The 18,079-nt window shown below is 44.1% G+C and overlaps 1 protein-coding gene across 2 annotated transcripts in view; it reads right to left on the reverse strand.

Annotated features, from left to right (window-relative positions):
- Positions 1-16,374: 16,374 nt before the first annotated feature.
- The window catches only part of LOC306830314 (dual specificity testis-specific protein kinase 1), a 32,053-nt gene continuing 30,348 nt past the window's right edge, over positions 16,375-18,079 (reverse strand). For both annotated transcript variants that reach the window (XM_079353709.1, XM_079353710.1), the window contains one exon: positions 16,375-17,982. In XM_079353709.1, coding sequence (XP_079209835.1) covers positions 17,878-17,982 — 105 coding nt within the window. In that variant the 3' untranslated portion in view covers positions 16,375-17,877. The remainder of the gene's footprint in view (positions 17,983-18,079) is intronic.

Genomic DNA, 18,079 nt, shown 5'->3' on the forward strand with positions numbered 1-18,079 from the left:
CCAAGATCCATCCTCCAAAATCAATTTGTGCTTCAATTTTTGATATTAGGTCACCTTGGCCAGCGATGGCTCTCTGCAGCCCAAAGAGGCTCCTCCTGGCCTACTTCAGTCTCACACACACACACACACACACACACACACACACACACACACACACACACACACACACACACACACACACACACACACACACACACACACACACACACACACACACACTTTGTGCAATTTTTGAATCTTGACTTTGACCTGCAGATGAAAAAGGATTACGAAACCTAGTGTTGCCAAACAGGCGTTTATGCCCTGGGCTGTATGGAGACATGTAACAGTGTGTGAACATGTACTGTCCTATTTCTTCTGATAAGAGCAGTGATCTGATTGATGGAGAACATCAACAGGGAGTTACGGTGGCTGGGAAGTACAAATCAAACCTAGAAAGTGTGAAACACTTTAACCAAGGACAAAACTCAAACAAGTTTACAAGAAGCATATTTACAAGTGCTGAGACGAATTAACAAGCGTCAGAGACTGGCTGTGAAGGGAATGCACCTAATGGCGTCAGTGATCCATCAATGTTTTGGCAAACAGAAACTTTTACAGCCAATTATATCCACTGATACAAAAGGTGTTTTACAGATTTTATTGTGATCAAGTGATGTTTGACGTTATGTCTGTTTGCAGAACTAACCTGAGACACTTAACAAAGACAAAAGTCTTTCTGTCAAAACGAACGGATTGACCTCTCACTCCGGGTCACTTCCTGCTTTTCTCCTTTTGGAAAATTTCTGTTGTTTCTAAAAAAAATGAAGGGGCTGATATAAGTGTTCAGCTGATTGTAAATTAGTCTCAGTGATCATAAAAATATTTCTTATCATGTGATGTGTTACCTAAAAGGTAAATTAGGTTAAAAAATAAAATAAAGAAATACACTTGGTGTGCCCTAGAAACAGCTTACAGTAGTTATAACAATACAGTATAATGTATTTTTGCTAAAACGGTTCCTGCTGTGTGTCCAGACTTTTGACTTGTGTATATATCTTGTAAACAACGAGAAAGATTTTTACAAATCAGTCTATGGAATGAAGTCATCTATTAATCAAGTTATAATCACAAATCGAGCCTATAGATAAAGAAACGTTGGTGGTGCCAGTGTCATTCCTGATGAACAGATATAGCCACAAATAAAATGCAACTTTACATTAAAGGCACAGTAAGTATATTCAGCCACCAGGGGGCCCTCAATAATAGATTAACAAAAGATGGCGTCGAGGCCTGTGGGGAATCATGGGAGTTCTCTTTGTCAATCCTGTCATACAATTTGACACACTGCAGAACGGTATTGATAAAAGATACAGCAATGGCGGCAGTGCACTGTGATAAGGTCACGATTGCGCCTGCATAGCACGAGTGATATGATTGATATGACAGGCATGTGTGTCCTACATAAGACAGGTGGGGCAGTCCAAACCTGCATCACAGGACGTTTTCAGCAGTCCATGACTTATTGGTCACACTGCATACATCACTAATATATAACCCTTTTTTTAGTTCAAAGTATTGATCTAAAAACCCACATCCCTCAACACACCTTCATGCACTACTTCACAGATCATCTCACTGAATCGTGCAGCCAAGTCATTGTGGATCCACAGGGAACAGATCAGAGGTCATGCAGAATCCCCATGTTTCCCTCTGGCCTGCTTTTTCAAGCTTGAGGACTGACATTGTTGGATGTCCATCACTCAGAAACCTCATGGTGTTGGTCGATAAGTTAACCAGTCACATTAAAGGGTTAAAGGAGCACTGAGGGAATGCTACTTTCAAAATCATGCTAGTTTTCCAAAATTACCAACCCTAAAAGTCCAAACGTGATGAAGATGAGAATAATGTTATCGGTTAAGGTATGACGTGGGAAAAAAAACTCAGCGCTTCACTTTTCCGCTAGCAATCCCCTTTATTTTGACGCTACTGTAGCACATCACATACCTGTTCCTCCGCTGCAGCACACTGATCAGCTGTAACAGTTTAACATGAATCTTGCAGAGTAGATTAAATAATGATACTACAGTTTAAAAAGCTCCTGAGGCTGTCAGCCAAACAATTCACCACCTAATTTATGACAAAGTAGCTTGTTCTATCTGAAGACGATGTCATGTTTGGGTGTTTTGTGTCTCTTCCCCACGTGTGTGTGTTTTGTTTTCCTGTCTGTCACTCCCTCTGTGTCTACTAACTATCAATCAGTGTCCACAGGTGTGGCTCATCCAATCAACCGGGTTACTTAAGCTGGCTTCTGCCAGGAGGCCAGCGCCAGATTATTGTTGTTCCATTGTGGTCAGTAGCTCTCGTGCTCTCTAGTGTTTTCAGTGCTCCAGTGATATTTATTGTATAATTCCCTGTCGTGTTTATTAACCTCCGTGTTCTCTCTCCTCTTAGTGTTCCCAATCCTGCGTTCCTGTCCCTGACTCCGTCGTCGTCTTGTTCGTCTGATCTGGCTTCTTCACGCGTGCCTTGTACACCTCGTGTCACATAGTTTGTTGTTGCACATTTAGAGTCACTTAGATTTCATGCACACATAGTTGAGTGTCACATTGTTTTTGCTTACACAGTTGATTGTCACATTAAATAACTTGTACACATTCTTCGAGTCACATAGTTTCATGTTACACTTTAGAGTCACTTATATTTCTTGTATTCTTGATCACTCGTGTATAATAAATTGTTCCTTCGTTTTCATTTTCGGTTTCTGTCTTGTGCTTTTGGTTCTACATTATTCTAAACCTAACAGAATAATCTGGCCAAAACATGGAACCAGCCGAGTCAGAGACTGAAAATAATACGTTGCGTCACGCGATAGCCTCGCAGGGAATTATGCTCGGTCATCATGACCAGACTCTCCGGGGTTTTTCAGAATCACTCCACGTCATTTACGCTAGCCTGAATCGCGTGGAAAATCAGCTGCTCACTGCCCAAGCAGCTCCGGTTATGCCCTCTAACCCTGTGATTTCTACCCCCAGCGCCACTCAGCCTCGTGAGCCCTTTGTCCCGGCACCCGAAAGGTTTGGTGGTAAACATGGAGACTGTAAGTCTTTTTTATTCCAGTGCACTCTCGTGTTTGAAACGCAACCTCTTACATATGCCGCTGACAGAGCTAAGATTGCGTATGTTTTGGGTTTGCTCTCGGGCAGAGCACGGACATGGGGAACTGCGTTTTGGAATAACCCTGGTAATGATAATGTTCAGTTTAAAGTGTTTGCTGACATTATGACGTCTGTGTTTGACCACCCGGTTGCTAACAAGGATTCCGGTAACCGGCTACTCAGCCTACGGCAGGGAGCGCTCAGTGTTGCAGAGTACTCTATCGAGTTTCAAACTCTAGCCATAGAGTTGGGTTGGGACGACCAGGCGCTACAGGGGATTTTTCTTAAGGGGTTAAGTGAGGCAGTTAAGGACGGGTTAGTGGGGCGTCTTGAAGTTAACTCGCTCCAGGAGTTAATAACCATGGCTATCCGCCTCGACAACCGCTTCCGGGAGAGGCAACGGGAGCGAAGCAGGAGTGTGTCTCGGGTAGCGGACCAGAGAGAGTTTTTGGGTCCACCCGTTGCGGTCGGGCAGCAGTCACCGTCATGTACTCTCAGTACTAGGTCTCACACCGCAGCTCAGAGTGAGGAGCCCATGCAGTTGGGGCGAAATCGTTTGTCTCCGGCGGAGAGAAACAGACGGTTTTCTCTGAGACTTTGCATTTACTGCGGGGAGGCGGGGCATCAGCTAATTCATTGTCCGGTTCGGTTAAACTGTCACGCTCACCAGTGACGGCAGGGGTGCTGGTGAGCAGGGCCGAAGTGATTAATTCCCCTCAGAAACGCCTCAACGTAGAGGCTAGTTTCCTTGTTAAAGGAAGACCCTTTACTATCCTTGCTTTAGTGGATTCGGGAGCGGACTCTAATTTCATTGACGTGGAATTAGTTAACCAAGCTGAGATCACGAGCCAGCCCATTTCGACACCTCTCAAGGTGGACGCTTTAAGTGGTCAGCTCATAGCCCGCATAGAGTCCGAGACTTCCCCGTTATTGCTGACCGTTGCAGGGAACCACAGGGAGGAGATAACCTTCAATATCATGCCATCGTCTAACGCTCCCTTAGTTCTCGGTCTACCTTGGCTTCAACGTCATAACCCGGATATCGACTGGTCCATGGGTCGGATTACCGGGTGGAGTAATTTTTGTCACGCGCACTGTCTTACTGCGGCTAATCCGTCCTGTGATGTAACTCCTCGTGTTTCCTCGGTATCGTCCGCGGAACTAGCTGCAGTACCTTCAGTTTACCACAGCCTGAGGGAAGTATTCAGTAAGGAGAAAGCCTTATCCTTACCCCCGCACAGACCCTATGACTGCGCCATTGATCTTCTTCCGGGTGCCCCCCTACCGTCAAGTCGTTTGTTTAACCTGTCTGGTCCCGAAAAGTCCTCTATGGAGAAATATATCACGGAGTCACTGAATTCTGGCATTATTCGGCCTTCGTCCTCACCACTTGGGGCGGGGTTTTTCTTTGTAGAGAAAAAAGACAAGTCTCTTCGTCCGTGCATTGATTTTAGGGGGTTGAACAATATTACTGTTAAAAATAAGTACCCATTACCCCTAATCAGTTCAGCCTTCGAGCCTCTACACGGAGCTACTGTGTTCACCAAGTTGGACCTGCGGAACGCGTATCTGGTTCGCATTCGAGAGGGGGACGAATGGAAGACAGCGTTCAATACACCACTAGGACACTTTGAATATCTAGTGATGCCTTTCGGACTAACCAACGCACCAGCCGTTTTCCAGGCTCTGATTAATGACATTCTCCGTGATTTTCTTAACCGTTCTGTGTTCGTTTATCTGGACGATATTTTGATATTTTCTAAGGACTTGGACGAGCACATCGTCATGGTGCAGAAGGTGCTCCAGAGACTCTTAGAGAACAGACTTTTCGTGAAAGCGGAGAAATGTGTGTTTCACGCTGACTCAGTTACTTTCCTTGGCTACATCCTGGAGGGCGGACGGGTCAGGACGGACCCGGCGAAGGTGGAAGCAGTGTTGGAGTGGGAGACACCGACTACCAGGAAGCAGCTGCAGAGGTTCCTGGGCTTCGCGAACTTTTACCGGCGGTTTATCCGGAACTACAGCCAGGTAGTAGCACCACTCACCAGGTTGACTTCTTCCAACGTGCCCTTTTCCTGGTCACCGGCGGCGGAAAGGGCATTCGTGGACCTCAAGGAGAGGTTTTCTTCAGCCCCGATCCTTGTGCAGCCGGACCCCACAAGACAGTTCATCGTGGAAGTGGATGCTTCGGACCTTGGGGTAGGAGCTGTTTTGTCTCAGAGGGATTCTAAGGATAATAAGGTGCATCCCTGTGCTTTTTTCTCCCGCAAGCTCTCTCCAGCCGAAAAGAACTACGACGTCGGCAACAAGGAGTTGTTGGCCGTGAAATTGGCTTTGGAGGAGTGGCGTCATTGGCTGGAGGGAGCGGAAATGCCGTTTGTGGTCTGGTCAGACCATAAGAATCTTTCTTACATCCAGACGGCCAAAAGACTGAACCCAAGGCAGGCCCGGTGGGCGCTGTTCTTCACCCGGTTCAGTTTCACAGTTACGTATCGACCAGGTAACAAAAATGTTAAGCCAGACGCTCTCTCTAGAAGGTTTAACAAAGAGAACGAGATTTCTAGTTCACCTGACACTATTTTGCCTTCCTCGTGCTTGGTAGCTTCTGTTACGTGGGAGGTGGAGTCTCTAGTGAGAGAGGCCCAAAGGGATCACCCGGACCCCGGTGGAGGTCCAACTAACTGTTTATTTGTGCCTGATAGTGTTCGTTCCCAGGTTCTTCAATGGGGGCATTCCTCCAAAATGGTGTGCCACCCCGGAGTTGCTCGCACTACGGAGTTTATAAAAAGACACTTCTGGTGGCCTACTATGGGCGTGGATATCAAGGACTTTGTGTTGGCGTGTGCAGTATGTGCGAGGGGCAAGGCGTCTCACCGGCCGCCAGCAGGGTTGCTGCACCCCCTTCCTGTGCCAGGACGCCCCTGGTCGCATGTCGCTCTGGACTTTGTTACGGGCCTTCCAGACTCAGAAGGTAACACTGTGGTTATGACTATTGTTGATCGCTTCTCCAAATCAGCTCATTTTGTGGCGTTACCCAAGCTGCCCTCTGCTGCTGAGACCGCGGATTTAATAACCATCCACGTGTTTCGGTTGCATGGCATTCCTATGGATATAGTTTCAGACAGAGGACCGCAGTTCACCTCACAAGTGTGGAGGGCGTTTGTTCGTGCTTTGGGAGCCACCGTCAGCCTGTCATCGGGATATCATCCGCAGTCTAATGGTCAGACGGAACGGGCCAACCAGGACTTGGAAGCCATGCTTCGATGTGTGTGTGCTCAGAGACCACGCAGCTGGAGTCAGCATCTGGCGTGGGTAGAATACGCACATAATTCTTTGTCATCCTCGGCGACAGGTATGGCACCTTTCATGTGCGCTTTAGGTTATGTACCTCCCCTGTTTCCTAGTCAAGAGGAGGAGATCGCGGTTCCCTCCGTCCAGAACCATCTGCGGAGGATTCGCAGGACTTGGAGGGAGGCCAGGTCGGCCTTACTTAGGACTAAGGAGCGGAATCGGAGTTTGGCCGACCGACACAGAATTCAAGCGCCAAGTTATGCGCCGGGACAGAAAGTGTGGTTAAATGCTAAAGACATTCCTCTCAGTGTTGAGTCCAGAAAATTGGCTCCTCGGTTCATTGGGCCATACGAGATCGAAAGGGTCATAAATCCTTCCTCGGTCCGTCTCAGACTTCCCCCGGCTCTGAAAATTCACCCGACTTTTCATGTTTCCCAGGTCAAACCAGTGGTCACGAGTGTCTTGAGCCCTCCGGCCGTCGCCCCTCCACCCCCCCGGCTCATCGATGGTCATCCAGCGTTTACCGTCAACAAAGTCATGGACGTTCGACGCAGAGGAAGGGGGTTCCAGTTCCTCGTGGACTGGGTGGGGTACGGACCGGAGGAGCGGAGCTGGATATCCAGAGCTCTTATTCTGGATCACTCGGTGATCAGAGACTTTTATAGACAGTTCCCCGATAAGCCTGGTAGACCGCCAGGTGGCAGTCGTTGAGGGGGGGGTACTGTCATGTTTGGGTGTTTTGTGTCTCTTCCCCACGTGTGTGTGTTTTGTTTTCCTGTCTGTCACTCCCTCTGTGTCTACTAACTATCAATCAGTGTCCACAGGTGTGGCTCATCCAATCAACCGGGTTACTTAAGCTGGCTTCTGCCAGGAGGCCAGCGCCAGATTATTGTTGTTCCATTGTGGTCAGTAGCTCTCGTGCTCTCTAGTGTTTTCAGTGCTCCAGTGATATTTATTGTATAATTCCCTGTCGTGTTTATTAACCTCCGTGTTCTCTCTCCTCTTAGTGTTCCCAATCCTGCGTTCCTGTCCCTGACTCCGTCGTCGTCTTGTTCGTCTGATCTGGCTTCTTCACGCGTGCCTTGTACACCTCGTGTCACATAGTTTGTTGTTGCACATTTAGAGTCACTTAGATTTCATGCACACATAGTTGAGTGTCACATTGTTTTTGCTTACACAGTTGATTGTCACATTAAATAACTTGTACACATTCTTCGAGTCACATAGTTTCATGTTACACTTTAGAGTCACTTATATTTCTTGTATTCTTGATCACTCGTGTATAATAAATTGTTCCTTCGTTTTCATTTTCGGTTTCTGTCTTGTGCTTTTGGTTCTACATTATTCTAAACCTAACAGACGAGGTATTGTTCAACAGTGTCATCAGATTTCACATCCAGAGTAACAATGAAACACTGTGGTTAATGTCAGTAAATAAGGGATATTTAAATATATGTTTGAAATCTGCCTGCCAGAAACATCTATTTTCATTAAACAGATTGAAAATCCCTCAGAAGGAGTTGCAAGTGAATTGAATTATCAGTGCAGATATATTTATTTTATAGCAATCATAGGTTTAAAGTATGTAACTGACAGATAGTGTTTAAAATGGGTACTGCAGTCCCAATTCAAAACATTGTGTTGTTGTTCCCTCCCCTCCTCTCTAGAGTTGATGCTCACACAGCTTGCTATGTGGTGGACCATGAAGCTTCATCACCTTTCTGTCTTCTAACCTTTCTCCATTTCAATCAGGAAAGACTTAATTGAGAATGAACCATTATTTATTAACAATGACATGTGGTGCAATTATAGAATGAAATGTTCAAAGTCTTTTGGGGGGCGAGACTCCATCATGATGAGGTCAACGTAGGATAGGAATCCCCCCTGTGGAGTCTAGACACAGGTGGTGGTGAAGAGGAATGGAGGCTGTGATGAAGACTGGACTCTGCTGAGCTGGATGGAGGTGAGTGGGGCGGAGGAGGGTTGCAGCGTTTGCACTGAAACAACAGAGAGACTGTTCTTAGTGTTTGACAGCAGCAGGGTGACTGGTTGGGAAAGGTCGTTGCAGATTCTGGTTGGTTAATTACTTAGATGATACACGCCCACAGTCAGCTGATCACCAGAGCGAGAGCTAGAAGGATTGTGTGGTTTGAGGTTGAATGAGGAGGTGAATGAATGCATGAAAGAACAACAGTCTTCCTGTTTGAACTTACGCTGAGCTCTCTCCATGTTTCAAAAGCATCTCCAACATTGATCCTAGTTTGAGCAGCTTTCTGCTGCTGGAGCTTATTAGAAACATGCAGAGGCTTTTTAGCTCGGGTACAATCACTTCTATCTGAAGCAGTTCCACTGCCCGCTTCCATCGCTGCAACACCTGTTGACCTGATAACTGCTCTCATATCTGGCAAACCCAGGGGCGTCCAAAACGGCCTTCAAAGCCCCGCCTACCTTCTCTGGTCCAATCAGATCCAGAGCATTCAGGAGCAGAATCTAAAGTTAGAAGGAGGACATACTGGCTGCTGCATTGTTGTCAGAGAAGCTTCAACACAGCAGGTTTCCTTAATTAGTCTGATAATAGAGTAAGGTCATGTTATGATTTAAGTAGATTGCTCTTTTAAATAATGGCGATGTGATTTTGATCATCATTCTCAGAATCTTTAATTAAAAAATTACTTTTTTTTTAAACTTCCTTTAAGAAACAGTTGGAAACTTGTTCGCTGCTGCCTCCCCGGAGTGTGTCAACCTCGGCAGCGTTCATGTCCTGTTTACTCGTTAGAAATCAAAGCTTTAGGTTTGACAGTTTCTGGAACATCTGAGTTAGGACTTGAACTTCTGGACAACTTGAGATGAAAAGACAAGACACTGGGGGCTGTTTTTCTCCTCTTCAAAGAGCAGGCAGGATTTGTCTCATCATGCTCTTTATTTGTGAAATCAGGTTACCATGACTTCAGCCTTTGTTGTTGTTCTCCCACAGGTCTGTTCTGTTACAGTGGAGCAGGAGCTGAAACCTTCTATGTTGGCTTACATCGTGTCTGTATACAGTGTAAAGTTGTGACACGGGTAGAATAGGTAACTCTGGTAAGGACAATGAGGGCGATCAACACTGAGGAGGAAACATGCAGAAGGAGTAAAGACAAGAAAGTCTGGGGACGATAAACGACAACGACAACACAGGAGACGACCAGAGACTAAACTCAGAAATAAAACATGTTGTGTCCCATCTGAAGCATCTGGACCCATTGCTCCACCCGGGATTGAGAAACCCAGATCCAGCTTCCTGTGCCCCCCCCCCCCCCCCCCCCCCCCCCCAATCCCTCTATCAGCATTAACCCCTCGACGCCTACTGTTGTAAATTTGCATCAAACCACTTCCGCTCCAAATGCAGCCAAAACAGCGTCCGTATTCCTCCACTGATGCACTTTCAATACAAGCATTACATTGTCATTGGACCAGTCGGAGACAGAACAACAGCCGTTTGATGTGCTATCTTTATGTAAAATCTATTTATGTGCTGATTTCAAATAAACGTTCTCAACTTCATTTAGCATCTACTTGAAAGCAGAAACATGTGTAAAAAACGTTTTAATACTTGGTAACAAATTCAGGCATCAAGGGGTTAATGACGCGTGCACAGTTGTGGATTTAGTTCTTTATGTTAGCGCACTCTTCAAACCACACACCCACACGTTCACCTCTGACAAAACAGAAACACACCTTTTATTTATCGTTTATTTACCAAATCTTCTTGTTCAATTATTTGTTTATTTCAGAACTTCTGATTCCTCCCGTTCATGACCATAAAAATAACAATTTGAATTGTAAAAAGTGTCAATTTGATTAACAAACAGGATACAGTTGAAACCCAAACGTAGTCACTTCACAGAAAGCTGTAAACCAACCAGTGGTTCTAAACTGGTAAAGTGCTTTTCAAACATTTGTTTTCTTAAGTTCCTTTGTTCTGTCACATATTATGTCATTGAATTGAATGAATCCGGTTGGTTGAACAGCTTTAAATGTTTGGGTCTCAGTGTCCTGAGCCTACGTTTAACAAACACTAATTTCTTATTCTAATCTGGTCCTCGGTGATAAACTGTAACCATAATTATATATTATTTATTATAGTATATTATATATTATATTATATATTATAGCCAATACCATTATTCTCAGTATAAATATGAAAATGTTCAGTAAAAGTTTGACAGATTTTTGCTGTGATTACACCACCTGATCACGCTCATGCACCGGAAACAAAAGTTGCAACTCTGGGATAAAAGAGAAGAACAGACAACGAACAGCCAATCACTTCGCAGGGATACGAGGAGGTGGTTTATAGACGCTTGGAGCAGAATGGAAACACAGTGGAAATGAGACACGGCGACACAGAAGAAAATGCTGTCTACTGTGTGAAAGCAGAGAGACAAGGAAAAAAGGCCACTCATCATGAGGAGTGTGGAGATAGTTTGACTCTTTACAGTCCGACAGAATGAGAGTGATGTTAACAACAAAACCCCAAACCTTTCCCAACATTCAAAACAACACAGAGCAAAAAAAATGACCAAACGAGGTTAAATAGCAAACAAAGGTATCACGATAACAAATTTCATATCAGTCACTCTCTCTGATTTCCTGAATCAACATCGCTCCTGTCACTTTGTTTCTTCTCCATCATTTGTCTTTCCCAGTTCCTTCCCACATCCCAGCTGTCCATTTACCTCCACAGCCTGTATCGATGCCGTCTGTCTCTGTCCGTCTTTCTTCCACAGTGAGGTTTACTACGAGTACACTGGAGTTCAGCTTGACAGCCCCTTACTCAGCCAGCTGCTCCTCCCATCACATTTACCTCATCGTCTCCACTCTGCACACAACATTCAACTCCAAGAGGTTCTGTCTGCCTCGCAATGATTACTGCACTGATACCAAGAGGACTCCAAAAACATAACACTGTCTTTTTATGCTTATCTAAATTCAATTCCAAGCACTTAGGACACACATTAACACACACACACACACACACACTAACACACACACACATCAACAGCAAGTGCAGAGAAGAAAGCACATAAATGAAGTCTTTCATAGACATGTACTCACATACAGGCATGCGTACACACACACACACACACACACACACAGCCGGGTGCATACAGAACAAACTGTCCTCACTCTCCGAAGGGTACACACACACACACACACACACACACACACAGGCTCTCATAATGTTTGTTCATTCTGTTGAATCATTCTTCGGAGACATTTATGGCTCTGCGTGCGCTCAGTGAGACAGAGGAGAGATTTTCTTGATGGTCTTTCTCACAAGTCCAGGAACTCATTACAGTGCCAGGTGTGGGCTCATCACACTCCAATCAGAGTGTCAAGGAGGCCACGGGTACACACCTTCACCTACACACTGCTTTTCATACTTTACCCGCACAAGCAGCCAGCTTGGACAAACAGAAAGCAGAGAGTCTACTCTGTAACTAGGACAGACGTCTCGGAGGCTAAATCTGGGTTGTGCTTAGATAATTAACTCAGAGTTACGAGGCGTTTCTCAGAACAACATCCTCGCCACAGTATTTTTCAGGGATCCAGTATTATCAGCGATGGTTGTATTGTCTCTCGAGCCATCATGTAGAATGCATTCAAAGTGCATCAGGTTATATCAGTGAAGCATTTTCTCATGGGCTCAGCTGATGCTGACAGATCAGAGAGGGGTTTGCAAACCCCAAACTGACTGTCTTCCACAGTCCTCCTCCTCCACCCCGGTCCCCTCCAGCTCAGCAGAGTTCAGACTAAGAAACTCACTCCTTATCACATACTGTATTCTCCTATCACCAGCCCCACCAGGGTCTGGACTCCATGGGGGGTTATCCTGTCCTGCTGTCGGACTCATTACCCCTCCGAGTACACAAAGTCGTCACGACTGAGTCTAATCCCCAAAGACTTTGCTCATTCTTAATTAAGTCTCTCCTGACTGTAATCTAGAGAAGGCTGTGTGTGTGTGTGTGTGTGTGTGTGTGTGTGTGTGTGTGTGTGTGTGTGTGTGTGTAACCTATGAGTAATAAAAACAGTTCATATTAAAGGCAGGGTTGTTAATTTTCAAAAACTAGCATGATTTTGAAAGTAGCATTCCCTCAGTGCTCCTTCTTCACTCACCCCTCCCCTCTGTGCTCCCTCAAAAGCCACGCCCCCTTACTGGCATGCACGTGCGCCATTGGTCCAGAGGCGGATTTCAGCTTTCACCCTTTTCAAAAACAACCATGTTACTTTACCATAATGATTGAAAGGAGAAATATCGTGTTCACAACGTCAAGACCTCCTGTGGACTTGTAAGTAACACAGGAAAGAAGATTTCATGGTGTAGAGAGTAAATCATTGCGGACACAAGATGAAAAAAACAACAAATCAGAGGTCTGAAGGCAACACAGAGGAGAGACATAGGTGTGTGCTGTGGCTCTGTATGTTGAAGAATACAAGGCGTCATAATTGGGCCCCTGTAAGGCCCAGTGGATGACCCCTTCCTATATCTGATTTAAATTATCACTATATGGTAGCTTGATTAGAGCTGTTAGCCTCCTGGCTAACATCAGCCCCCTCTGTCTGTCTCCAATCAGCTGACAAAAAGCAGAACAAAGTTTGTCAAAGCTTATTGTTGGAGTCAAATGTCCAAGCCAGTGCTCTCCTTTTCTTCTCTGGCATCCTTTCTTTTCTTGTTTTGCTCGTACTGGTTTGGCTTCATCAGTCTGACATGACTGGCTGAACAGTTTAGTTCAAGCCGTCTATGACATCATCAACACAGGAACAAATCCTTGTATCATCTTAAGAAGATGGGACTTAATCTTTAAAACAGATTTCATTTCACTGAAGCAACACAGAATAAAATCAGTATTTTGTTCTTTCAGAATAAAATGTATTTGTCATTGCTGACATTGAGGATGGACCATGTTTTTGTTGACCTTTAAGGGTCCACCGTGCAGCCAGGTCCCAAAAAGTTTTCCCCTCTCCTCCCTTTGTGGTCAGTCTGGCTCGTTGTTCGTTGTGATCACACTGACATGTTCGGGAGACTCTGACAACAGCAGAACCAGAGATGCAGGAGCTGAGAGAGACAGTTTAGTTTGAGCAAACACTGCCACCTGGTGGAGAAACATGACAGACAGCATGGTGAAGTCTGCTCGTTTCCCCTTCACAGATTGATAATATTGATAACATTAGATTTCCCTTCGCTGTCTGTTGGTGAACAACTAAAACATACTCAAGAACATTTACTCAAGATCATTTTTACTGCTTCACATTGTCCACATTGACAAACCCGCACATTCAAAGCACCCAGAAGCAGGTGTGATATGGGCTGCATGGTCGACTGGCTGCTGAATAGTGATGATGCAGGTTTAAGGTTTTCCAGCGGGACAAATTTAAGAAGTGTAAACTTTAAGAGCAGTCTAAATAATGCAGGCATTTTCACCTTAATAACAAAAAACAGGAAAAGAATCATATAATGTGGACACACTAAGTATGTTATGGTTTAGTTTTAACCATTTATTTTTCTGCTATAGCTCGATTGGCCTCATCAGTTTCACCTGTCTTGTTTGTCACACCTGGTTTTGAATACCTCATGTTTCTTTGTTTCCTTGCATCGCTCCGTGCATCACGAGTGAGAGGGACTAAGGCCTGAGAGGCACATGAGGACATCATGACAGATTAACAGTTCAGTGGAGAGAACAAAACCAACTGAGCACACCTCACACTAACAGACTCACTCACCAACAATCCCAGTCTCCACTAAAAAAAACGTGTGACCCGATGAGTAAACAAACATGATGGTCAATTTAATCGTGGCTAGCTGTTAGCTTGTACATCCAGTACAGTAAACAGTTTGGTCCAACTCTGTTTATGGTTGGTTTTACAGGATATGTAGAAACATTTGTGGTGTTGCCACAAATCAAAAAGCTGGTCTTCAATTTCTGACAGTGTCTGACTTGGCGTTTGCTGTTGTTGTTTGTTGTGTTTCCTGCTTCTGTCAGCTTGTGACACGTGACAGTTCACAGAGTCCGTGTTCAGCTTTCCTTTCTCCCAACACATCAGGATTTTTGTTTAATATTTACTATTTCAAATGTTGGCAGCCGAACAGATTGGAGAGGTTCAAATCCCTCTGAACACAAAACAGGACAATCTAGTAGTCAAAGTCAATTTACCTTTACATTTACCATCATGACATGAAAGCTGGACAAAAATGTATTTTGAAGGACTAGTGTAAGTTCCCCTTTACTGAATGAGTTGAGAATTTAAACAGTTCAAAGCAGGGTAGGTCATTTTTGAAAACTAGCATGAGTTTGAAAGTAGCATCCTCTCCGCTCTCACCTAAAATCTTACCAACACTCCCTTTAAAGACCAACATGGGAGCCACCATCTTTCTTTTGAGATGAAACACACCCATAAACAAAAGCTTGGCCTCTGCATTATTCATCTTCATCATCTCTATTCTTGATAATCTCATAGTGTGGAGGACGTTGAATGTTTCATGATTTCCTTTGATGTGTTGTCGTGGAGCCTTTATGTGAGACGGGCACTTAAACAACACAAAGCAGGTTTTCTAATTGGCTGTGTGAATAAAATGTGAGAGCTGGACAGTCTTGAAAGGCAGCAGGAAATCTGAACAACTAGCTGTTTTTTTGGAGGCACAAAGAGATGCTCCGCTTTAGACCTTTAATTAGAAATACTGATAATAATACTATTATCTTTGCACACTCTCTATCATATTTATCTTTGCCTCATTATCTGCTCCTTGGAAGTCTGAGTGTTTAGGGAAGCAGACAGAAAAGGAAAGATTAGATGTTTTGTAAAATCAATGTTTAAAAAAAAGAAAGAAAACATTGCAGGTAAATTTGAACAGCAAGAGTCTAAAGCCTAGTCAGCATGTAGACGGGTATTTTTACAAACATAGGCTCTTTTTTACATTTTGGCCTTTCGTACGCAAACAACATTTTAGGCCACTGAAAACACTGCTTTAAAAAAAAATCCTTTCCAGGGTAAAGATTTTTTTGAAACTCCATTTAAGTGATCATTTCGTACAGACGGGGATATATCATGTTGGGCTTGTAACGTCACACTGTGCGATGATGTAACTTGAGTTTACATTAAGTAGATCTTAATCTGAATGTTTATGTGATTGGCTTCGGATGCTTTAGTTTTAATCTATTAAAAGCTCACATTGACAAGGCTGAACCTGATGATGTATAACTTGAAGGCCTTTAAAGCCAATGGGGCTAAACTGGTATATTCCATTGGCTGTATGGACGAAGTCTCAGTGACGTCACACATAGGTTACTGAAATGTCAGTTAGATCAGCCACGCCCCTTAAAATGAACAACACAAATCCTTCAAAAGGCAAAATAAATGAGTTATAGAAAGTCTATAAAGACATGAGCTGTTGAGAACAAATAGTTTTTTGTACTAGAAATGTTCATTTTTGCCAAAATTGACATTTTAAAACGGTTGTGTATGTGATTTTTTGAGCGAGCCTCAAGTGGACACTCAATGAACTGCAGCTTTTTGCACTTTCACATTGCCTTCATTTTGAGATGCATGAGGTTGCCACTTGGTGTGTCCAATCCGACAATATTATACAGATTGACCTAAAGCTGTATTTAACATGATTCATTCAGAAAAGGAAAAGCAACAATCGTTGGGACGTGACGTGGACTTTTTGGTCACTGTATGATGATAAAGGCAGAACTGAAGTCGATTAACAGGATCCAATTGAAGGACAGCATCCTCAGCCCCCCTCCAGGACCAAGTAAGCAGACTGGTCCGGGTCCAGATGTGATCTGACAGCTGAAGGATAGAACTTATATAGGGAGCATTTCCTGCAGAAGGTGGCTTTTATAAAACTTTGACTTGAGTGAAAACGAGTCACAAGATAAATTGCACAAAGACTTCAATATGACAATGAGACTGAAAATGTATTTTTGAAAAGAAGAAAAAAGGTTTCATTAGTTTTCCAGGAACGTGAAAAACAGTGTCAGATAATTAAAGTTTAAACAGTCACTCTGAGAAGATAATTACTGAGAAGACGAGAAACATCCTGCAAACACAAGAAACAAACTTTACAGGCTTAATTTGATGTGTGTGTTTCTGTGTTTTATATTCTCCATTGGTTGAGTCTCCAAGGTATGTGCAGGAAAACAAGACGTTTAAACTAAGTGTGTCTTTTGTTGGAGTTGATTTTACATCATATAGCTGCCTGAAAAATCATTGAGACAACACAAACCAGAAACAAAGAAAAAACTTTGACAATAGTAGTATGTTCTCTGTTTCAAAGAGCTGATGGTGAGATCAGTAAATCTGAAGGCTGGATTTAAAATATTCAAACTGTTTTGGACCTTTGAGTGTTCGAGGTTTCAGTCAACTTCTGCTTCTGTTGATCGTCTTTAAGACGTCGTTAAATGTCCTCAGCGCCTGATTTAACATGCATTAAGCTCTGTGTCCACTCAATGTATTTTCAGGGCAGAAGAGCGCTGGCTGTGAGCTCAGGAGCTCTGGCATGAAGCGTTTGTGCTCTGAGAATAAAAGTGCTGCAGGTCCGTCATGTCTCTGTGACAACAGCCGGTGTATGACCGACACTGCTCCGTGACTTTTTTTACTGCATGCTTTTTATTTGAGGTTGTTCATTTCCCGATTGGACACAGAGCGAGGAAGATCTGTAAAAGACGCAATCCGTAGGCAAAACTACAGGGAAAATCAAACATTTTGGAAAGATTATTCCAAAGAATTCCAACTTGAATCGTTCGGAGCAGCCGCTCAAAAAAGGCGGAGCGTGGAAAAAAGAGACTGGGCTTTTTCTTTACTCTCTCTGCTCATTGAGAACAATTATAAAAAAACACAAAGATGGACACGGGGCCTTAGGGCCACGTGTACGTGTCATTGGCTGTTCTGCTTTCTGAAAAAAGTTCTGTCCCGTCATATTTGAAGAAATCCTCCGATTTGTGTCTTTAGTTACGCTACAAAGCAGATGCCTCTGCAGCGTCCTGTCAGATATTGGCATAAATCAAATCCCTCGCCTGCAGAGTAAAAAGCGTGCAGGTGAGCTGACAGCAGAAGCGTAAAATACATCAACAGACTCAAGCATCCGTGTCGTTACAAACTACTTACAGAGAGCCGACAAAAGGGAGAGAGGAAAAGACCTTTTAGTCAAGTAAGACGTTTGTGAAAGGTTCAGCTGACACATGAACACACTGTGTACTCACTATGAGAGCTGATCCTTTCTGCTGTATCCAAGTCAAATGTCCCGTAAGACCTCCGTCAGGAGGGCTCCACTGCCCACTAACACTACCCAAAAACACTTCTAGTGTATCTGAACCAGTTCAGCTGTGCGTATGTACGCAGTGGGGTTTAGTCCACCTTCCTGTCCTGATAGAAAGAAACACAAAAGGATAGACCCCAAACCGACCGCTCAGCTGTCATTCACGTCAGACGTTGACTCCATCTCCAGACTCTCTGAGACTTCTCCCATTTCGTCGAGCAGCTCTGTGAACGCCGGCCGTCTGAAGGACTCCACCTGAGAGTGAAGCAGAAGAATGTGACTCTGTAGCAGAGCAAGGCTTTAATATGACATCCCATCACTCCATACATGTCTGCATGTAAATTAAACCTGC

The sequence above is a fragment of the Symphodus melops genome, assembly GCF_947650265.1.
Source record: "Symphodus melops genome assembly, chromosome: 1".
Classification (NCBI taxonomy): Eukaryota; Metazoa; Chordata; class Actinopteri; order Labriformes; family Labridae; genus Symphodus; species Symphodus melops.